This window comes from Felis catus, chromosome F1 (genome assembly GCF_018350175.1).
Source record: "Felis catus isolate Fca126 chromosome F1, F.catus_Fca126_mat1.0, whole genome shotgun sequence".
In the NCBI taxonomy this organism is placed as follows: Eukaryota; Metazoa; Chordata; class Mammalia; order Carnivora; family Felidae; genus Felis; species Felis catus.
The window spans coordinates 10,075,001-10,098,636 of NC_058384.1; the positions used below are offsets into that span (position 1 = coordinate 10,075,001).

Genomic DNA, 23,636 nt, shown 5'->3' on the forward strand with positions numbered 1-23,636 from the left:
ACCGGAAGTTTGTACCTCTTGACCCTCTTCTCCCTGTTCACCCACCACCCAGTCACCCTCCCCTTTAGCAACCACCAGTCTGTTCTCTGCATCTATGAGGTTTGTTTTGTTTGTTTTCCTTTTTAGATTCCACCTATAAGTGAAATCATACGATATTTGTCATTCTCTGACTTACTTCACTTAGCATAATACCCTCCACGTCCATTCGTGTTAACACAAATGGCAAGACTTCATTCTTTGTTATGGCTGAAGAGTATTCCATTGTGTGAATATAACCACACTTTCTTTATCCATTCATCCATGGATGGACACTGGTTGTTTCCATATCTTAGCTATTGTGAATAGTGCTACAGTGAACATGAGCGTGCATACTTTTCTAATTACTGGTTTTGTTTTGTTTTGTGTTTTCCGCTAAATACCCAGAAGGGGAATTGCTGGTAGTTCTATTTCAGTCTTTTGAGGATCCCCCATGCTGTTTTCCATAGTGGATGTACCAATTTACATTCCCACCAGCAGTGCACTAAGGTTCCCTTTTCTGTACATCCTCACGAGTACTTGTTATTTCTTGTCTTTTTGATAATAGCCATTCTGACAGGTATGGGGGGGTATCTCATTGTGGTTTTGATTTGCATTTCCCTGATGATTAGTGATGTTGAGTATCTTTTCATGTACCTGTTGGCCATCCGTATGTCTTCTTTGGGAAGATTGCCCGTTTTTATCAGATTGATTTTTTTTTCTTTATTGAGTTGCACAAGTCCTTTCTATATTTTGTCATAAATTGACCGTATGTGCCTGTGTTTATTTCTGGACTCTCTATACGGTAGTACAGATCAACAGTATTAATCTCTGTGTCTGTTTTTACGCCAATACCATACTGGTTTGATGATTATAGGTTTGTAATATAGTTTATAGTCAGGCAGTGTGATGCCTCTAGCTGTAGCCTTTCTCAAGATTGCTTTGGCTATTCAGGCTCTTTTGTGGTTCTATACACATTTTAGGATTATTCACAGAAACAATTTCTGTGAAAAATGTCATTGGGATTTTGATAGGGATTGCATGGAATCTGTAGATTGGTTTGAGTAATGGCATTTTAACACTATTCTTCCAGTTCATAAGCACAGAAGATCTTTCCATCTGTTTGTGTCCTCTTCAGCGTCTTTCATCACCATCTTGTGGTTTTCAGCGCATAGGTCTTTCATCTCCTTGGTTAAATTTACTTCTAGGTATTTCATTCTTTTTGATGCAGTTATAAATAGGATTGTTTTCTTAATTTCTCTTTCGGATAGTTTGTTGTCAGTTATAAAGACAAAACAGATTTTTATATATTGGTTTTTGTATTCTGCTACTTTACTGAATTCAGTTATTAGTTCTAACAGTTTTTGGAGGAGTCTTTAGGGTTTTCTAGATGTAGAATCGTGTCATCCCCAGACAGTGACAGTTTTACTTCTTTGTGTCCAATTTGGATGCCTTTTATTTCTTTTTCTTGCCTAATTCCTCAGGCTAGGACTTCCAATACTGTTCCTTCAGTTGAGGAAATTTGAGTAGGTTTATGGGCCAGCTGGAAGGAACCACAAGAGAGAAAGAGGCTGAAGACAGAAAAACAGTTGATGGAACTAAGGTAGGGGGAAGAGCTAGGCTCACAAGTACAGAGTGGAGGATACACTTTGAAACTGGAAAGAGATGTGTCCCTTTTTCTGCAACTGGGGAGAAGATAGGATTGAAGAATGACAGAACATCGAGGTGGCAGGAAAAAGGAAAATGAAGAATAATTCAAATTGCTTCATCCTTTTCATTTATCATTAAAGTAGTTCAGGTGGGTATTTAAGAGAAAAGCAAGGTTGGTAGTAAAAATAATGTCAGCAGTTAAAATGTGTTGAAATGTTACTAGGTATGCATGGCTTGTTGCTTTTATTAGGTATGCTTTACATCACAATTGTTAAGATATTCCTATCAGGTAAGTAGTATGCCTGTTTTACAGATAAGGGAACTTAATTCAGAACTGTTCATTTATGATCATAAAGAACATGAGCCATTCATTCCTTTTCATTATCTTACACTGCCTCAAATTTGAGAGTTTGAGTAGAGTGAATGAGTTTTGACGTAGTTACCCTTAAGGAACTGATATAAATAAACAAACAAATAAGATTAATAAACTTTGGGGGGGGTCAGGCTTAGTTTTGTTTTTTTTTTTAATTTTTTCCCACATTTATTTTTCAGAGAGAGAGAGAGAAAGAGCGTGAGTAGGGGAGGGGCAGAGAGAGAGGGAGACGCAGGATCTGAAGCAGGCTCCAGGCTCTGAGCTGTCAGCCCAGAGCCTGACGCAGGGCTCGAACTCATGGATCACCAGCCACCCAGGCCCCCCCAGGCTTAGTTTAAAGAAAACAAATGTGTTGTTTATCTAGCCAATAGGTTCTGTAACCTTTTCATAGCCTCACTTAAAAAGTCCAAGATCATGAGTGAAGAAAATGGAAGATTGGATTATTTTGCCAGAATAATTTCCTCTCAACAAAATTATACATCTGGATAAGAGAATAGTAATGATATTTCTTATAGTATATTGGACAAGGATACTGCCAAGGATATTTCCCCTAGGGGAAGCAATAGCTCTTCATTTCTTCTCCGCCCAGCCCTTGGTAACCTCTAATCTATTTTCTGTCTTTCTAGATACTTTATAGAAGTGGAATCATACAATATTCTTTTGTGTCAGACTTGCTTCATTTAGCATATTTTCAAGGTTCGTTATGTTATAGCATGTGTAGCTTAATAATCTTCCATTGTGTGCATATTCCACATTTTATTTCTCTATTGATAGACGGCTGGGTTGTTTTCGCCTTTTAGCTACAGCTGCAGTGAACGTTGGTGCACAAGTGTCTTAGAGTCGCTGTTTTTCAGTTCTTCGGAGGATATAACTAGTAGTAAAATTGTTGAGTAAATCAACACAAATGTAGTATCTTTACAGTTCTGGATGTTAGGAGTTCTAAAGTTAGGGTGTTGTAAGGCCTGCATTCCTTCAGTAGGCTCTATAGAGAATCCACTCTCTTCCCTTTTCTAGCTTCTGTAGGCCCCCTACATTCCTTGATTTGTGGCATCGTCCTCTGTCTTCAACGCTGGAAGTGAGGTCTCTTCAGGTCTTTCAGTCTGTCCATCTGACTCCTGCTTCCATCATCACATCTTCTCTCTCACTGACCCCCTCTTCCTCTCTCCCCACCTCCGCCTCTAAGTAGGGCGTGCAGCCCGACATAGGGCTTGAACTCAAGACCCTGAGATCAAGAGTCAGACACTTTTAGCGGACTGAGCCATCTAGGCACCCCCTCCCTTTCCTCTTATAAGGAACGTTATGATTACCCACATACTTGAGCATAATCTTGCCATCTCAAGACCTTTAATCAGATCTGTAAAATCCTCTTGCTGTGTGAGGTAACTGTTCATAGCTTCTAGGAATTAGGTTGTAGACCTCTTTGGCCATTGTTCTGCCTCATACGCTACTTTATTCTGAATTAAATCTGATCAACTGTGTGGTATAGATAGCAATCGAAAAAGTCAAAAAATTGTATTAAGTTTTATAAACATGAGTAGAAACAACCAAAGAATTTTTTTTTGATGTTAGAAATACTGGACAAATTTTAAAGTCTTGCTCAGTTTTGATCAGCAAACTTCTTTCATCAGTACTTCTAACAAATGGTCATCTACCCTGTGCCTGGGCTCATCCACTGACAGGGAATAGTAGTGTTTGTTTGTTTGTTTGTTTGTTTGTTTGTTTGTTTGTTTGTTTGTTTTTAAATGTTTATTTTTGAGAGAAAGAAAGCTTGTGCAGGCTAGGGGCAGAGAGAAAGGGAGACAGAATCCGAACCAGGTTCCTCACTGTCAGCACAAAGCCTGAGGTGGAGCTTGAACCCACGAACTGTGAGATCATGACGTGAGATGAAGTTGGACACTCAACTGACTGAGCCACCCAAGGCCCCGGGAATAGTAATTTTTGATGCATCTTATTCTATTGTATAGCCCTGTTACCTATATTCTTTTGAATTCTGCCCTTAGGAGTAATAAAGATTGAAATGATTTTCCAAACCTTTTAAAACATGAAAACTCTTCTGGGACGTCTGGGTGGCTTAGCCCATGAAGCCTCCACGTCTTGATTTCAGCTCAGGTCATGGTCTTACAATTCATGAGTTCGAGCCCCGTGTCAGGCTCTGCACTGACAGTGTGGAGCCAGCTTGGGATTCTGTCTCCCACTCTCTCTGCCCCTTCCCCACTTGTGCTCTTGCTCTCTCTCTCAAAATAAATAAACTTAAAAAAAAAAAAAAAAAAAAAAGAAAGCTCTTCTGGAAGTCACTGCCATATTTTAAGTCTCCTCCATTTACTTGACGTTTGTTTTAAAGTGCTAATTTATTATAAAATATTATAATTTATTATAGCCTAATCATTTATACCGTAATATTACAATAAGGGCTATCAGTAAGTATTTACTAGGTGTGTTAAGCACTTTGTATAGATTGTGTCAGTTAATCCTTGTAACAGTGATATGAGGCACTATTTTTCTCTTTTTATGGATCAGGGAATGGAGACTCAGAGATGTTTGATCCCTTTACAAAGGTCACACGTATCTATAAACGTGAGCAGAGCCATTCTCTTATCCTTTTGAGCTGTGTTGTTCCTTATGTTTTGTCTTCCTTGTGCAAGACACTGTAAGAACACCAAAGCTAAATAAAATATTGATTTTGTTCTGAATAAACATCTCCAACCAGAAAATATGATGAAAATGTAATCGAAGATTCATAAGAAGTATGCCACGGTCCATGAGACATCAACGTGGGAGAATTTGTTTCTAGCTGGGGGCGGGTCACGAGGGCTTTGTAGAAAGCGGAGCTTCGACTGGATTTTGAGGCGTGGACGGGATTTAAATGTGATGGTAGTGATGGTGTATATGCTTGGCATGAGGAAGCAGTAAAATGAAGAGGAGATAGATTGGCCAGAAGTTCTCTGATCCCTTCAGGTTTTCTTCCATCATGTCATATGACTTCTAGATCCTTTATCACTGGTCATCCTCGGAATTAGACAGTGTTCCAGTTCTTCAGACTTCCAGTGCAGCCATTACCGTCACCATTGGCTTATTGTTATCTTTGAAGACTTACCGTTGGCTTATTGTAATTATGTTTTATAGTTAAGGTAAAAATGACATTAGATTTAAATTTTTTTAAATATAAGACGTTATTTTTTTGATAGTATTTAATTGCTTTGAAATATTAAAACATTTCAAAGCAACTGACTCACTTGTTGATTATGTGTTTGTGGTCAGTGAACTGTGTTATGATAGAGCTACAGCTCCCCAGCTCTGTCGTCATTTACCTGAATTTTCATTCAGGTGATTTTTTTTCCCCAGGGTAATGTCAAGAGCCTTTCGCAACTAAAGAGACCAAATAATTTATTAATGCAGCCCAGTATACATCTGTGAAGTTGCATTCCAAAAATATTTTATCAGAAGTTTCTAGCAACCAGGGATATATTTGTTCTGTGGGATTTATTAGTGCCAGAGCTGATATTAGGGAATTATATTCGTAAGAGAGCCTGAGCAGATACCGTTTTCTCCAAGATAAAGAGAAGGATCCTGAAAGACCAGGGCACCGGTAAATATACCTGCTGTTCTTCATAGTAATTGAAGAATTGTGAAATCTTCAACCAGCATGAGTTTTGGAAGACATTTCCAGAGGAAATACAGTTTTTTCAGAGAAGCCTCAGAAATCCGCTGAGGAACAGGCCTCCCATAAAGTTCTCATCAAAATGGTAGAGCAGTAGCAGATTTCAGACTCCAAAGGACTATTTTCCCTCTGAACTGACGTTTATCCAAGGGCCACTTCTGATATTCTTACTGTTTTTGTCATTATTATTTTAAATTTATTATGTGTTTTAATGTGTAGACTATATTCTGTACTGGCCAAAGTGGTCTTATCTAAGCCTGACGGTGGAAGTACCAATATGGGTTTTTCTTGGAGTTCCTCCTTGGAGTTGCTAAAGTTTTAAATAGTGGACAGTTCCTTGGGTCAGTGAAACTGGCTGCAGCACTTCTAGAGAGCCTCAGGTGGAGGGTATACAGTGTGCTTGTGGTCTAGAAGCGAAAAGCAAATGCCTGTAGTAAAGATGGATCTTCCTCTGGTGTTTGGTTTGATAGATATCGGTTACAGGATATGGCTTCTAGAATATTCTGACCATTGCATTTTGAGAAACTTGACCTGGCCCTGCCCCATTGGTGCATGTTGGAATTCTGGGGTTTTTGTTTGTTTTTTGTTTCTGGTGTATGAAGCAGGGAGCTATAATTACTGAAGCTGTGAGAATACTAAGTGGCATTTAATTCAAATCTTAATTCAAGACTATTTTTTTAAGTTTGTTTATTTTTTTATTTTGAGAGAGAGAGAGAGAGCACATGAACAGGGGAGGGTCAGAGAGAGAGAGAATCCCAAGCAGGCTCTGCGCTAGTAGTGGGGCTCGAACTCACAGACTGTGAGGTCGTAACCTGAGCCAAAACCCAGAGCCAGTTGGTTGAGCATCATCCAACTCGTGACCTTGGCTCAGGTCATGATCCCAGGGTCATGAGATTGAGCCCCATGTCGGGCTCCGCGCTGAGCATGAAGCCTGCTTGAAGAGCCTGTCTCTCCCCCCTCGGCCACTCTCCCCAGCTCTCTTTCTCTCTCAAAAATAAAAATTAAATAAATGAAGGAAGGAAGGAAGGATCCTTTTGCCAAGAGATAACCTAAGAATAAATACAGAATTTTAAAGGTAGTATCCATTTCATTTTTATTCACTCCCAATAGAAATTTGGACCATTAATGAAAGAGGATTTATTGCTAAAAGGCCTCTTTAGGTAGAGATTATGGGATTGTTTATAATAATAATTTTCTCCTTCCTCCCTTAGTGGGCAGTTTTGTTTCCTGTCATGTTAATTTTTTGTGGGCTTTTTTTTTTTTTCCCAACAAGTATAAAAGAATTTTCTAGCCCTGTTATACTTTACGTCTTACTTGAAGCAAGAGAGCTAAAATCATTATTCCTTCAGTTAGATCCATTGTATGGAACTCAGGCGTAGAGCAGTGGCAGTGGAAACAAGGGGTCAGATTTAATGAGCACATGTGGGAGGAGGAGAGGAGATGGAGAGGGAGTGAAGGAAGCAGGAAGGAACTCGAGTGCCCGTGTTTGGCCTGGGACCGGGATAGATGTAGTGCCATTCTCTACAGCAGGGACCGCCTGAGCTGCCAGTAGACTTGACAATGAGGTGATGCGTTAAGTTCTGAAAGTGTTGCATGGGGGGTGCCTCGTGGTGCCTGCAGGCCAACAAGCGCACAATTGACGCCAGGGCTAGGAAAGAAACCGGCTGCTGACCTAGGAGTGGGAGTACTTAGCAGGAACACACTGCTGGGAAGAGAGTGGAGCGGGCCTGGAAAAGAACCAAGGACACACCTCTTCCACAGCGCTGAACGGGCTGGCAGAGGAAGAGGAGCCATGCAGGGGCCCTGCACCATCCGGGAGGACGGCCATGGCTGCGTACGGCTGTCAAGGTTACAATTAAATTAAGTTGCAGATTCCATCATGCCGGCCCCACTTCTAGCGCTCGGGAGCCACGTGTGGTGAGAGGCTACCATACTGGGTCGCACATATAGGTGACATTTCCATCGTTACAGAAACAAACGTCTGCTGGACGGTGCTTAAGTAGACTGATGGGCAACCGTGGAGCTCAGCGGTGAAGCAGACAGCAGCGTGCGGGGAGCTCGTGTCTGGTGTAGTCAGGTCCTGCGGAGAGGTCAAGATGGGGGGGGGGGGAGGCTTAAACTGTGACCTCTGCAGTTGACGGTTAGTCATTACTAGGGGGCCTGCTAAATGGTTTTGGGTAAGTGGTAGAGAAAGAAATCGCTGTGGCTAGAGAGGTGAATGACTGAAGAAGGGGAATGATGAATGTAGGCCACTCTGAACAGAGACTGTGAGAGGTTGTACAGCATAGTGGTTAGGAGCTCGGGCTCTGCAACCAGACCACCTGGAATCAGGTCCCTGGGTCTTTTCACTTACCAGTCATGTTACTTTGGGCAAATGGTTTCTTTCCGTGTCACAGTTTTCTTAGCTGTCAATAGCAATAAATCATTGTACAAAAGCGATGTATACATTGAAAGCAAATAGATGTATGACTCAGTAGGTGCTCAGTAACTGGCAGTATTTATTCTGAACGTGACGATGATGGTGGTGATTCTATATTAAATGGAAGGAAAGAATAGGAGAGGAGGTCAAGTACATTTGTATGTTAAGGAGAGGAATCAGTAGGAGGGAGTGGTACAAAAAGAATGGATGATTCAGGAGTCAGAATTCCCAGGAAGGGAAGCTTTAGGTTTCTAAGCACTGATAACTGAAGTAGCTTAGAATAGAAGGCCCCCCGGCCCCCATTACTGGGTCTGTAGCACAGTGTCAGCAGCCCATTGGCTGGGTGAGACTGGTTGCTGTGGGCAACCTTTGAGCCAAAGGGAAGCAAGATTTGTGCGGTCAGATTTGTTTGCGTTTTTGTTTAATTGAGGTGAAATGTATATAACATAAAATTAACCATGTAAGGTGAACAATTCATTGGCATTTAAGTACGTTCACAGTTTGTGCAGCCACTGCCTCTATCCAGTTCTGGAATAGTTTCATCGCCCCAAAGGGAAACCTTTACTCATGAAGCAGCTGTCTATTTTCTTCTCCCCCCCCCCCCCGCCCCCACACCGCCCCTGGCAACCATCCATCTGTATTCTGTCTCTACAGATTTACCTATTCTGGATATTTCCTATGAATGGAATCCTATGCTGTGTGACCTTTTGTGTGGCTGGCTTCCTTCACTTAGCATAATGCTTTCGAGGCTCATTCATGTTGTAGCATGTATGATATTCACTCCCTCTTATGGCTGAGTAATATTCCACTGTATGTAGACACCACAGTTTGTTTATCCAGTCATCTGTTGATGGACGTTTGGGTTGTTTCTACTTTTTGGCTGTTATGAGTAGTGCTGCTGTGAACATGCATGGACAGAGATTTGTTTGAGTACCTGTTTTCAGTTCTTTTGGGTATATTGCTAGCAGTGGAATTGATGGGTCACTATAATAATGCTGTGTTTAACTTTCTGAAGAACCACCAAACTCTTTTCCACAGCAGCTGAACCATTTTACATTTCCACAGTCAGCGTACAAAGATTCCAGTTTCTCCACATTCTTGCCAACACTTGTTTTCCGTGTTTTTTCCTCTTATGGGTATCCTAATGGGTTGAATAACGTACTTTTTTTTTAATGTACTTTTTTTTTAAGTTTATTTATTTTGAGAGAGAGAAAGAGGGAGCAAGGGAGGGGCAGAGAGAGAGGGAGAAGAGAGAATCCCAAGCAGGTTCTACATTGTCAGTGGAGGACCCGACGTGGGGCTTGAACCCACAAAACTGTGAGGTGACCTGAGCTGAAACCAAGAGTTGGACGCTTAACCAACTGAGCTACCCATGTGTCCGAATAATGTACTTTTAAAGTAGCAAACTGCACTCATTTTTCCTCAGGAAATAATATTAGAAACGGAATCCTTTCTCTTTTTTCCAATTGTGTCTTTGTGTATCTCCCTCGATATCGTGGTCAGAATGTCTTATAGTAATGAGATGAACAGTGGCTAATATAAACTGTGTTTACATCTGAACCATTAGGTTTTCACTTTTCTTACCTTGGTGGTTCAGGCCTCACTGTAACCCCAGCCCACCTTTATGTCTGCATCTCCCCTTCTTCTTAGCCACGCTAGAACTCTCGAAGCACTTTGTACCTTTCTTTGAGCAAATACCGTGTTCTGCCTTTCTTTGTTTGAGGATGATGACTCTATTCTTGTTTGTGTTGTACCTTCTACCATCTTTCTGTAGATAACTTCTTTGTGGTGTTTATCTTTCACATTATAATAATTTTTCTTATCTGTCACCCATACCTAACTGTGAGCCCCATGTCGTTTCGGTGTATAACTTGTTTATCTTTGTAACCCAAGGACCTAATAGAATACCTAAGATTGTTCATTTGGATTCCTGGATGATAAACTTTCGTATTACGGCGTCTTCTGCTTCTGGTAGGGAAACGTTGGATGTTCTCCTCCATACATAGCCATTTCAGGTTAATTTCATCTCTTCCACTTTAAGGTTCAACCAAAATGTTGCCTCCAGGAAGTTTTCCCCAGCATTGCCTGTTCTCTTCTCCCTTCAAGTCCCCTTTCTGTGTTCTGGTCATACATACCCTGGTGTTGACCACCCTATCTGTTGTGGCAGTTGCCACAATGTGTGTATCTTTGTATGAAACTGAAAGCACCGTGGTTACTGGTACACCCCCACCAGACTCCTTATGTCTTTTCCTCGTTATTTTTTCATTGCATTTATTCCTATCTGATGTTCAGTGTTTTTCACTTTTACTGTCTCTTCCCCACACTGGAATGTAAGCTCTATGAAACCGTGGTTTCTGTCTCTCTTCTTTACTATTCTATCTCTTGCATCAAGAACAGTGTCTGCCACATAGATACTCAGTGTACTCAGTGAGTATTTCTTTAATGAATGAATTAATAGGCCTGAGAACTAATTAAGAGCAAGGACTGTGTTGTTTTCATCTTTATCTAACCTCAGTACTTGACACACCAATGCACAGTAAATGTTTGTTGAATGTAGCGTTTATTCTTCCAGCAGGATCTTTCTTCTACATGATATTCTTGGTTCTCTTTAGTTTTTGTTTATGCCTAAATATTTATAGCAAAACAGAAAATGCACATAAACAAAAACAGTAGTCTCACTGCAAACGGGAGATGATTCAGTCATAACTCTCGTGTGTATTGCCATAATGATAGGTTTATCCTATAAAGGTAAAACCGTTCATTTGAAAGGAAAAATTTCAGGGCGCCTGGGTGGCTCAATCGGTTAAGCATCCAACTCTTGATTTCAGCTCAGGCCATGATCTCACGGTTGAGAAGATGAAACCCCGTGTCGGGCTCTGTGCTGGCAGTGGGATTCTCTTTTGCTCTTTCTCTGCCCCTCCTCCACTCATACTGTCTCTCAAAATAAATAAATAAACACTAAAAGGAAGGAAGGAAGGAAGGAAGGAAGGAAGGAAGGAAGGAAGGAAGGAAGGAAGGAAGGAAGGAAGGAAAGAAAGAAAAGAAAACAAAAAAGAAAGAAATTTCTTTCAAATTGTAGAGATGGACAACCTGGTTGGTTAAGAGTTAATGATTTTGGAAACAGCCAAATAATCCCTATATCTATATTCCAAAGTAGTCACTATTAGAATAGGTTAAAAATAATGAAGGTAGTATAGAGTTCTCAGATGGGCCAGATTTTTTTTTTAATGTTTTATTTATTTTTGAGAGAGAGCATGAGCAGGGGAGGGACAGAGAGAGAGAAACAGAGACAGAGAATCCCAAGCAGGCTCTGCGTTGCCAGCACGAAACCCCATGTGGGGCTCAAACTCATGAACCAGGAGACCATGACTTGAGCCGAAATCAAGAGTCAGACGCTTAACCAACTGAGTCACCCAGGGGCCCCACAGATGGACCAGACTGTAAGAGGAGATCATGTACACTGCAAGTTCAATTAAGTTCCCCACTTAATTAGCCAATGATACTAAATGTTACTGGAAGCAAAGTAGCCTCAGCACAGGTATAGTATATTTAATGTAGCTTCCCTCTGTCCCCAACATTCTTAATTGCGGGGATGGGGGAAGGCAGCTGCCTATGACACTCTGCTTACAAGGAGGATCTTAGTAGATCTGAGAATAAAGAGCATACCTTGCCCTTTTATATATTCGGGGTTTAGGTCTCCACTCACAGTAAATAATTTTTGATCCTCCTTTGAAATTAGAGAATACCTAAATATTTTCCAGCATTCCAGAAATTTCAGTTCTCTGTAACCCACTTCTTTCCTCTGATTTAATTCTGTTTTGTGATGTGAATGATTCTGATACTTGGTCTGAGCACCACAGTAACAAATCTATTTCCATGCATTTAGCAAAAGAATCTGAGGCCATGGACATTAGAAAAAAGATTTTTTCTTTTTAAAGTATCATGGTTTCCTTTAGACATAGTTCTATCCTGGAGAGATTACAAAAATATCATATTCCTGTAAGTTTTAATTACTGGCCTTAAAGGGTTGATCTATTTGAATAATATTAATGTTATCTCTTCAGTAAGGATTAAGTGCCCTTAAGAAAAACTAGGTTGAATAGGCATTAAGTTTTGGGGAAATATTATAGCTAGATGGGCCCTTAAAGTCTTCCTAAAGAGTAGATTCCAGAAGCATGTTGAGGAATACCTGGCACTGTGCAGCATAGAGGAGACGTAGAGGACATCTGTGCTGGGGTCCTATTATGAGGGCGTCACCTCACCTTTCTCTCTGACTCCTCCTTCCTGTCACCGTTCTTTATTCCCTACTAGGTTGTGTTTCCTGTCCCAGTTATGCATTTTAACATTAGTGTTCAGAGGGTGTAGATTTCCATGTTCATTTATGGAGAAACAACAATAGGAAGAGGGTAAATGAGTGAACCGTTCCCCTTACCAAAAAGCAGATGTACTCTGCACAGGTTAAATAACGGAAGTCAGTCTCCTCTTAGAGATCACTTTGGAGATGACATTGAGGGGAAAATGGAAAGGAAGCCTGTTTTAGGAAAAGTGAAAGTTGTTATCACTAGTTGTAATACTCTTGATAGATAATGTGAAAAATAAAGATTAACGTAGCTACTGTTGGCATTTTGACTTGTTTCCTGTTTTGAGTCCCCCCCCCCCCTTTTTGTTTCTGGCCAAAAGTTGTTTTTATTTAATGTGGTAATATTTTTCATAAGCTATAAAATTGGACTGATCCACTTAAAAATTTTATCTTATCCTAAAATAGGTATTACTGAAGCAACAAGCTGTGAAGTAGAAACCAAAGGCTTGCAGCACGTGGGTGGCTCAGTCGTTTAAGCCTCCAGCTCTTACGTTCGGCTCAGGTCATGATCTCATGGTTTGTGAGTTCGAGCCCCGCTTCGGGCTCTGTGCTGACTGTGCAAAGCCAGTTTAGGATTCTCTCTCTCCCTCTCTCTGTGCCCCTCCCTCGCTCTCTCTCTCTCTCTCTCTCTCTCTCAAAATAAACTTAAAAAAAAAAAAAAAAAGAAAACCCAAAGGCTCAAATTTCTTATACCCTCATCATGTGCTATCTCGTTATGAGCGTGACCTTACTGCAGTTACTGGTTGGCCACTTGGTTAATATTCTTTGCTAATTAGTGTTGAATTGGACTCCTTGGTCACAGGATGGTCTAGTAGAAGGAACAATGAGAAGAGAGTCAAGGGATTCCGAATTTCAGTCTTGGCCTCAGTTACTATCCAGCTCAGTGATTTCAGTGGGAATAGTTCTGCGTATTTTTCTGTTTTTCTCACGTGTAAACTAAGGCGGTTGATTGATTCCTTTTGATGGTCCCTTTCAGTGTTGTCTTTTCCCAAATGCCACATAAATGGAATCATACAAGGTAGCTATTGAGTCTGGCTTCTTTCACTTAGCATCGTATGTTTGAGATTCATCCACATTGTTGTGTGTGCCATAGCTCAGTTTTCTCCCTTCCCCACCCCAGAAAATGCTGGAGAAGGACCAAATGTGTTGCAGTAGTATACAGAAGGTACAGATTTTCGCTTTTGGGTTAGAGAGCTGGGAACCGTGAAAAGGTAGCGTTTGAGCTGCGCCCTCTTCTTAAAGGGCTTTGAAAGTCAGAAACCTGTGTGAAGCTGGGTAGCGTGAACTCTTCCTGAAGCAAGGAAGCCTTCGTTTTTGTATGTGATCCTCGAGTGCCGGTTGTGAAGAGAGAAACGAACTTCCGGGGAGATGAGGACTCCCCGTTTCTTGAACTCCACGTGCATTCAGCGGGGCCTTCACTGGAACCCGTGCTGGCCTTGGACTCACCTCTGGTGGATTCCCTGCCGCATCCCTTAACATTCCCCAACCTCTTCTCTTATCTAGAACCTTTCTACCTTTTTTCTGTTTTCCTGTTTTTATTCTCTGAAAATGCCTACCTTTGGACTACTGAGAAGAGTGTAGCTGTCTGATTTGAGCCCCACCACCTCCCTCTGCGTTACATGTTTCTAGGTCCGTCTTCTCCTTTTCGTTCGCTTTTAAGAAATTCATTTCCATTATTGTGATCCTCCGCTTTTCACTCTTAATTCTGTGTCTTCTCATTTCCTTCAAGTTCCTGCCTCATCTCTTCACCTCCTCTTGTTCTTGTGTCTTCAGTGTATCCCTTCCCATAGAACCTTCCCTCAAAATCTCGAGGTATGTGTGGGTTTATCAGCCCACAGACCTCACCCTCCACCCCAGTCTCCACCCCTTTCAACTACCGTCCTCTCTCTCTCCCACCACTGCCAGACTTACCAAAGGAAGGACCCCTGCTCACCACTTTGGCTTCATTACCACCTGCTTTTTCCTTTGCTCCTTGCCATCTGGATGTGTCTCTGAAATTGCACTGCAACTATTTTGTCACTGTGGGTGTTTTCCCGTTTTCATGTGAACGTAATACTCTTAGAATCCTGTACGTGAACATGTACGTATAAACACTCCTGTGTCTACCACTCTGGCCATGAATCAGACTGTTGCCATGTCCCAGGGGGCCAGCGTAGGTCCACTCTGGTCACAGTCGCTTCTTCTGTCACAGAGGGAACAATCATCCTGAATTCAGCATTATTGGTCACATTGCTTTTCTTTCCACATTTTTTGCATCTGTGTATTTACTTCCGCAAATAATACTTAGATTCACCTGTCCCCACTACATAAATCGAATCATACTATGTTCTGACTGGTTTCTTTTGTTCAACATTATGTTTTGGAGATTCATCCAAGTTAGTACATATGTCTATAATTCATTTTCACTGGATATAATATCCCATTATATGAGTACATCACCAGTTTTCTATCCGTTTTATTAGTGATGGACATTTGGGTTGTTTTGGGCTTTTGCTATTCCAGACATTACTGCCATAAGATAATTTTGTACTTATCTCTTGATGCATATGCACGAAAGGCACCAGAGTTTCCTTAGTAGTGTAATTGCTGAACTTATTCCAGTACTGAACTTATTCCAGAACTTACTCAGTACTGCCAGCAGTGTTTTTTCCTTTTTTTTTTTAATTCATTTATTTAAATTCACGTCAGTTAACATACAGTGTAGTATTGGTTTCAGGAGTAGAACCCAGCAGAGCACCCAGTGCTCATCCCAACAGTGCCCTCCATAATGCCCATCACCCGTTTAGCCTGTCTCCCCTCCAGCAACCCGCAGTTTGTTCAGAGTCTCTTATGGTTTGCCGCCAGTTTTCCAAAGCATTTGTACTGGTTTATATTGCTGCCAACAGAGAATAAGAATTTGTCTCACCAAAACTTGACATTAACCACCTTTGTAATTTTAGCCAATTTAGTGGGGGTAAAGTGGTATTGTATTTGGATTTTAATTTGCATTTACCTAGTTTCCAAGGAGGCCGAACACCTTTTCTAGTGTTTGTGCACCATTTATGTTTCTTCTTTTGTGAAATTCCTATTCATTTGTTTTTTGCCCATTTTTTTCTATTGGGTTGACTTTTTTAATTGATTCATACGAGTTCTTTGTGTGTTCTGAATACTAATCCTTTGTTTGTATGTATTACAAATATTTTTTTCCTTGTCATTCTCTTTATGTAGTTCTTTGATGAACAGAGCTTTCCGTTTTGAAGTAAACGTATGTCTTCATTTTTGGAGTCTCAATAAGCAAATCCTTCCTTTTCTCTAGGTTATGAGGATATACTCTTAGTTTGTCTTCTGAAAAGGTACTAGTTTTGTACTTCACATTTAAGCCTTTAATCCTTCTGAAAATATCTTTTTTTTCTTTCTTGCTTGCTTTTTTTCTTCTTTATCTCTTTTGTATGGTGTGAATTGATCTAATTTCATTTTTTTCCCAAATGGATACCCAGTTACCCTTCTATTGAAAACTCCGTCCTTTACTCCATGACGAGCAGCACTCCCTGTCATGTATCAAGTGTCTAAAGATACGTGTGGCTCTGTTTCCAGATTCTGCTCTGGCCTGCTCGTCCTGCACAAGTGCTGCACTGTTCTAATTATTGTCATTCCGTGATAACTCGTAATGTCTCAAAGAATACAGGTCCCTCCACTTTTTTTTTTTTTTTAAAGCATCTTGACCCTTTGCCCTTCTACTTAAATTTTAGAATCATGGAGCATCTGGATGGCTCAGTCAGAAGAGCATGGGATTCTTAATCTCCAGGTTGTGAGTTCAAGCCCCACGATGGGTGTAGCGATGACTAAAAAAAAATAAACTTTAAAATTAATCAGTTAATTAATTAATTTTAGGATCAGTCTGTCAATCACACACACACACACCCCAACCCCAAGAAGGAGAATGAAGGAAAAAGAGAAAGAAAATAACTTGTTGAGGGGCACCTGGGTGGCTCAGTCGATTAGGCATCCAACTCTTGATTTCAGCTCAGGTCATGATCTCAATGGTTCGTGAGTTTTAGCCTCATATCAGGCTTTGTAGTGACAGTGTGGAGCTTGCTTGGGATTCTCTGTCTCCTTCTCTCTCTCTCTCTCTCTGCTACCCCCCACCCCCACTCACTCTCTCTAAAAAATAAGTAAACATAAAAAAAAAAAAAACTTGTTGAGATTTTCATATGAAATTGCTTAGATTCCATAGATCAGTTTGGAATGGACTAATATCTTTACTGTGTTGAGGCTTCTAGTAAATGAGCATTTATTTATGCCCTCTTTATAATTTTTAAATAAAGTTTTACAGTTTTCTACTGATTAGGACTTGCTATAGTTTGATAGATTCATTCCCAGAATTGTATATTTTTGGAAGCGTTAAAATTAGTAAGAAATGTTTTCTTTTGGTGTATGAAAGCAGTTTTAAAATAGATTTTGTGTGCTGTAGCCTTATTAAACTCTCTTATTCTAGAAATAGATCATTAGATTCCTTAGGATACTCTATTTACATTATCAAATCATCTGAAAAGACAGTTTTATTTCTTTTTTCCAACTTCTGTATTTTCTTTTCTTGCCTTGTTTTGTTGGCTGAGCCTTCCAGTAGCTGGCACACTTACCTTGTTCTCAATCTTAAAGGGAGTGCTTTTTACTCTTTATAAGGGTTAAGGAAGTTTCTTTCTATTCTTACGCGTAGAATTTTTATCATAAGTGGATGTTGAATTTTTCTAATGCAGTTAGAAAATTTCTAATTGAAAATTGAAAAGGCTTTTCTTTATTCTTTGAGATGATTGAGTATGTTTTCCCCTTTTATTTTTTTTTTTTTGTTTTTTTTTTGTTTGTTTGTTTTTTTCTAAATTTTTTTTAACATTTTATTTATTTTTGAGACAGAGAGAGTCAGAACATGAACAGGGGAGGGTCAGAGAGAGAGGGAGACACAGAATCTGAAACAGGCTCCAGGCTCCGAGCTGTCAGCACAGAGCCCGATGCGGGGCTCGAACTCACGGAGTGCGAGATCATGACCTGAGCTGAAGTCAGACACTTAACTGACTGAGCCACCCAGGTGCCCCTGTTTTCCCCTTTTAATGAATGTGGTGAATCCCATTAATTGATTTTTAAAAAGTGTTTATTTTATTCATGTATTTATTTTTAAACTTCTTTTTAATTTTTTTTGATGTTTATTTTTGAGAGAGAGAGAGACAGAGTGTGAGTGGGTGAGGGGCAGAGAGAGAGGGAGACACAGAAATCTGAAGCAGGCTCTAGGCTCCGAGCTGTCAGCACAGAGCCCGATGTGGGGCTCAAACTCACGAACTGTGAGATCATGACCTGAGCTGAAATCAAGAGTCAGACGCTTAACTGACCAAGCACCCCACATTTTTTTATTTTTTTAACCCCAAACTAACCCTGCATTCCTGGAATAAATCCACTGTAGTCTTTTTAAAATTTAATCTTTATTTGAAGCAGGCTCCACATACAATGTGGGGCTTGAACTCGTGACCCTGAGATCAAGAGTCTCATGCTCTGCTGACTGAGCCAGCCAGGCACCCCCAGTCCATTGTAGTCTTAATATTTTACCTTATTAGATTATTTTTGCTAGTACTATTTAGGATACTTTTTTATATGTTTGTGAGTAAAACGGGCATGTATGTTTTTTTTCCTTTTTACACTCCTCTTTGTCAGGTTTTGGTATTGAGATTCTGCTGGCCTCATAAAGTGAGTTAGGAATTGTTTACTTTTTCCCCCTACTCTGAAAAAGTTGTGAAATACTGGAATTATTTTTCCTTTGGATTTCTGGAAACAAGCAGAGTGAAATTGTTTTCATTTTTCCTTTCGGGAAGATTTTTACTGACAAATTAAATGTATTCAAATACTACGGGACCCTTTAGATTTTCTGTTTTCTTCTTGAGTCAGTCTTGGTAAGTTATATTTTCTAGAGAGTAATCCATTTTTAAGTGTTACTTTCATTGGCATGAATTTTATTGGTTCATGATAATCCTCTTTTATAGTATCTGCGGCATTTTTTTATCGTGTCCTTCTTTCTGTTATCCTTAAATCATTTGTTCCTTCTCTTTTATTTTTTCATTCCGTCATACCAGAAGTTTATAGTCTATACGGTTCTTTTGAAAGAACCAAGTTGGTGTTTCTATTATGTGGGGTTTTTTCCCTCTTTGATTATTGTTGGTCTTTCCTTTGTTCCCTTTTATCTATCATCTTTGGTTTAATTTCTTAGTATTTGCTCTTTTTCTGTACCGTTTGCCAGCAGTCAACTACCCTGTCCTTGTAGCTTGCTTTGGCTACAAGGCTCTGAGGCACCTAGTCCTAAGGGATCTTTTTTCTGTATTCTAGCTGCTTAATCTTTGTCTTCACGTTTCCTACTGTGGGTGCCCTCTTCGGGCTTCTTCGCTCTACATCCACTCTTAGTTGGTTGACACTTTTACCCTTCAGATTTCACCTATCACTTCCCTGTGGATGATATAAGCGGGGGACCCTGTCCTTGTCTGGGCTCTTCCACTAACTAGCTGTGACGTTTTGAATGATTCACTTCAGATTCCTTAGCCTGTTTGGTCCAGTAAAATCAGGAGGTTGGATTCGAGGTCTCCAAGGTTCACCTCAGTAACACTGCTCCGGTGGCAACTTTATAGAGTCTTTACCTCTGGCCTCTGCCATTTCTAAATGCCTTCTGGGGCACTTTTCTTACGTTGTTTGGGGGTTTCTCAAACTCTGTATATCTTATGTTAATCTTCTTACACAATTCACCTTCTCTCCCAAGCTGTTAATACCCCCAGTTCCTTATTTATGTTCCTGTTTTCTCTGGCACACATTTGGTTTGACTCCCAACATCCTGTCTCCCTGTACCGTCTTCATACTCAAGTCTGGTGTGTGTGTGTGTGTGTGTGTGTGTGTCTGTGTGTGTGTGTGTGTGTGTGTGTGTTCTTTCTTCTTTCCTTTTAGCCCAGATTAGGTCTTTATGTTTTACAAGAATGATTTCCCCGTGATACCTCCTTTCTTCCATCCCTTACCTTATAGGGGAGCCTCAGAGTTTTACTTAAAAAAATACCTGCTTTTGCATCTTAAATCTCTGTTTATCTGAATTGAATTTATCTCTGTTGAATTGAATTGTCTAAGAATGGCCTTTCACTTTGCTGGTTTAGATACCATGCCTTTATGCATCCCCCTCAAGAGGTAGAGACAGGGCACCTGAATAGTATTACTTATAGGCCACTGTGGCAGGCTCTGTACCAAGGATAGAAATCCATCAATCGTGTGTTATAGTGCTTTGTGATTCACAAGCTTCTCATTTTTGTGGGAACTTGCAAGTGGAACCAGTGTGTAGAATTTTTAGGATCTCCATGAGAGTGAAATATTTGGTTCTGGAAGACTTCCTGTATTGGCGATGTGTTAATGAACCGCTTGTCTCTGTTTTTCAAAATCTCATCTTCTTTCAGTCTTACGCATGTACGTAATATATATTGAGCATTAATGATTTTCTGCATGGAGATGGAGACCAGTGGCTAATGACAAAATGTGCAACTTTAAAATCATGAAACTTCTGTACTTGACTCATGAAGGTGACCCTAATTAATTACTTTAAGTTTTATTTCACACTAGTTTCTCACTACTTGACACAAGTATGTACCCTTTTAACTTGATTAAATGTTTCTGTCTAGGTAGTTCTTTAATTTACTATTTATGGGCAACTTTAGGAAAAAACCATAAGAGAACGATACACTATGAGGGTTTAAGCAGGTGGAAATATATGGACACTCCTTTTATAATTATTTCACGGAAACCTTAAATAGGTCTTTTGAGTCATGTGATCTACCTCATTATTCTTATTAAAGTGATTCGTGTGCTAGAAAGGAGAGTATATAAAGGCAGAAGTTAGTAGCCGTTTAGAAACACTACTTTAATGTTCTGCCTCGTACTGTCCCAACAGGCGTCAACAGGTGTGCTCCATGTGTGCACACACAGGAGTGAGGACGGGCAGCTGGGTTGTTTGAGTGGTAGGAAATGGCAAGTCAGTACCACCTTCATGTGCCTCAGTGATTCTTGCAGGTTCCTGGAGTCCGTTATATTTTGTCGAGTACAAAGAATTCTGGTTATTTCTAAATAATACCTGGATATTGTCGTTTGAAAACCATGTATTATATCCTTAAAAAATACTTGAGTATTAGGATGGTATGTCTTTCCATAAATTCGTCCGTCCTCTTCTAACAGCTGATTGCAGCATCGGTGGTTAAAAAGCACAGGATGACATTTAGAAGATGATAGTTACAGCAGAGGTCTTGCTAATTAGACGTGTGCAGCAGGTGATACTTTGGAAATGGAGAAATTATTAAAAATGTTCTGCAAATGGTTGTTTTCGCCATGAGATTGTCATGTAGTAAAAGCGTAAGTTAAGAATAAATCATCTTGCAAAGTCACCAGTGGGTTTCTTCTGTCCGTGCCAAATATGGAGAATCGGGGACCAGAAGAGCACTCCAGTCCCTCTTTAGAAGTCTGTCTTCTACCATTCTTCCCAACAGTGATAGTGACAATAATCTCTTCCTTCTAAGTGCCGTGCTTATTCTGACCCCAAACACTGCATTCACTTCCAAATGCTCTAACACTGTCTTTATGGCTGGGATTCATTTTTTATATTTTAGTTTCTGTTTCTTATGCTTAGTGTTCATGTATTTGTCCCGCCGCCCTCCCTTTAGTAGAGAAATCATTTTACTGTATGTCCTTTTTCTTTTAAATCCCTCTCGTCCTTGGAGGTACTTAGGAAAGTGCCCCTACAAAACTGATGACTGATCAGTGCTGGTGACTGAAGGCTAGTGCTTTATTTCAGTTGAGTTTGTTTTTAATAGTTACATTATCGTGCTTGCTTTCCAGGCACACAAACCAATGGTCTGGACTTTCAGAAGCAGCCCGTGCCTGTTGGGGGAGCAATCTCAACGGCCCAGGCCCAGGCTTTTCTGGGACATCTCCATCAGGTAGGATGCTCTGCTCAACCATCAGGGAGGGGAAAAAGTGGAGGCATGAAACGCGAGGGCCTGGGGAAGTTACTTCAGTGTGTGGGACTTTTTACATTGATTAAAGCCTGTGCTAATCGCACCTAATTGTGTCCTTCTGAATGGTTCGGCTGGAATCCTGTAGCTTAATTGACTATATAGCTATTGACCCCGCAGCTGTGTGAAAAAAAGGAATTCTTTGTTATGAATGGGATGTATATAACAACGGGGTTACTGTTTTTGTCCCTGTGGGTCTGTGATGGCTCACTGAAGGTAGTAAATTACAAAGTCATCCAAAAGGATGTAGTCACCATTGCCTGAGACCTGCTGAGTAAGGCTCTCAGTTCAGAATATGTCTTCATAAAATGTATCTTCATATGTCTTCTGAGCTCATAAAATATGTTTTTAGACTACCTACGCTTTATATAAAAGAAGCTCCTGTGATTGAAACAGGTGAAATTTTAGAAAGGTCCTCTAAAGCCTATTTATTCTACAAATTCAAAGGGATAGTGTGCAGGCAGCCATTAGCATCTTCTACTAGAGGGAGGCCCTAGTTGACAGACTTTGGTCAGGTGCATAGGTTTGTGTTTCTGAAAGTAGAGAAACTTCTACATGAAGCTTCTGGATAAAATATTAAGATGATTTAGCATCTAAAATAATTTAAGAATATATTGTAGAAGAACAAAAACGTTATTTTCATGTTGATTTTTTTTTCCCCTGAAAACATATTGTAGCCTCCAACAAGTTTTCTGGTTTCTTAGAGGGATAGCATTTTTGATAGTTTATGTGGCTTATATTAAGTGTCTATCTGGCATAAATTTGTGACGGTCCAAATGTATTTAAAAAAATCCCTGAAGGTACATAGATGATATGCAGTCTTTTCTCCATTGGATCCAAATTCCAGGATGAGTACAACTCCTGCATCAGCCACAAGGCCTCCAGCTCAGAATCCTTGAACCTTCAATATGCTCCATACCAAAGGACTTTAAATCAAGGAATTTTAGGGGCGCCCGGGTGGCTCAGTCATTTAAGCATCCGACTTCGGCTCAGGTCGTGATCTCATGGTTCGTGAGTTCGAGCCCCGTGTCGGGCTCTGTGCTGACAGCTCAGAGCCTGGAGCCTGCTTCGGAGTCCGTGTCTCTCCCTCTGTGTCTGCCCCTCCCCCACTCATACTCTGTTTCTCTCCTTCTGTAAAATAAATAAACATTTTTTAAAAAATTATAAACAAAGGGCAGCAATCCATTCATTTTAGCTCTGAACTCTATATGAGCTCCATACCAACACTTGCACTTAACTTCAGGAAACCTTGAAGTTATATATCGAAAGTGGAACTCATTGTCTTCCTGTCAGTGACACTACCATTTTTTCCGTCTCTCAGATTTGAACCCTGGAATAATTCGTGACTTCTTTCTTTATCTATATCCAGTCAGTTGCCAGGATCCTATGTAGTAGCACTGTCTCTCATGTTTCCTACTTTTTGTGCTGACTGCTGCCATTCTGATTTACACTTCATTTCTTCTACTCTAACTTGTATTCTTTTTCCCCATACATGGTCTTTCTTTATTTTCAGGACATTGACATTTTTGAAGAGTACAAACTAGTCATTCTATAGTGTTGCTCGGTTTGGGTTTGGGGAGGAGTACAACATAAGTAGTATTGTGTTCTTGGTGGATTATACCAGAAGGCACGTGTGTCCTTAGTGGTGACTTTTCCTTTTGTAATGAATAAGTATCAGTGGAGAGATGGTTGAGAATATGTAAATATCATGTTATTCCCCACCTCTCACCCATTAGAGCATCCATTGATGACACTTGCCAGAATCAGGTATTAACGTGGCTGCCAAACAATGTCCCTTATTCTGATATAACCATGGTTTTTTAACTTTCTGAATGCATGAAATGTTGTGACAGACTTTCATGTGTGGATTATAGGACAGAGTCTTTATTTCAGCCAGCAGTTTTGAGTTACGACTATAAATGTTCTAAGGACTTGACTGTATAGGTGTTGTGTGTGTGTATATATACACACGCACACACACACACATATGTATATGTAAGGTTTTTACTCTGGTATATACATGAAAATTTTGAAATTAGAATGAGTAGGTAATTCTGATTGTTTATAATGATAAAAATAATGTATGTAAGTAGCTTGTTCTCATGTGTTCT

The 23,636-nt window shown here is 40.2% G+C and overlaps 1 protein-coding gene across 4 annotated transcripts in view; it reads left to right on the forward strand.

Moving 5' to 3' along the window:
- POU2F1 (POU class 2 homeobox 1) overlaps positions 1-23,636 on the forward strand; it is a 195,692-nt gene that overhangs the window by 112,758 nt on the left and 59,298 nt on the right. For all 4 annotated transcript variants that reach the window (XM_023247740.2, XM_045048960.1, XM_023247739.2 and 1 more), the window contains one exon: positions 21,350-21,450. In XM_023247740.2, the coding sequence (XP_023103508.2) occupies positions 21,350-21,450 (101 nt within the window). The remainder of the gene's footprint in view (positions 1-21,349; positions 21,451-23,636) is intronic.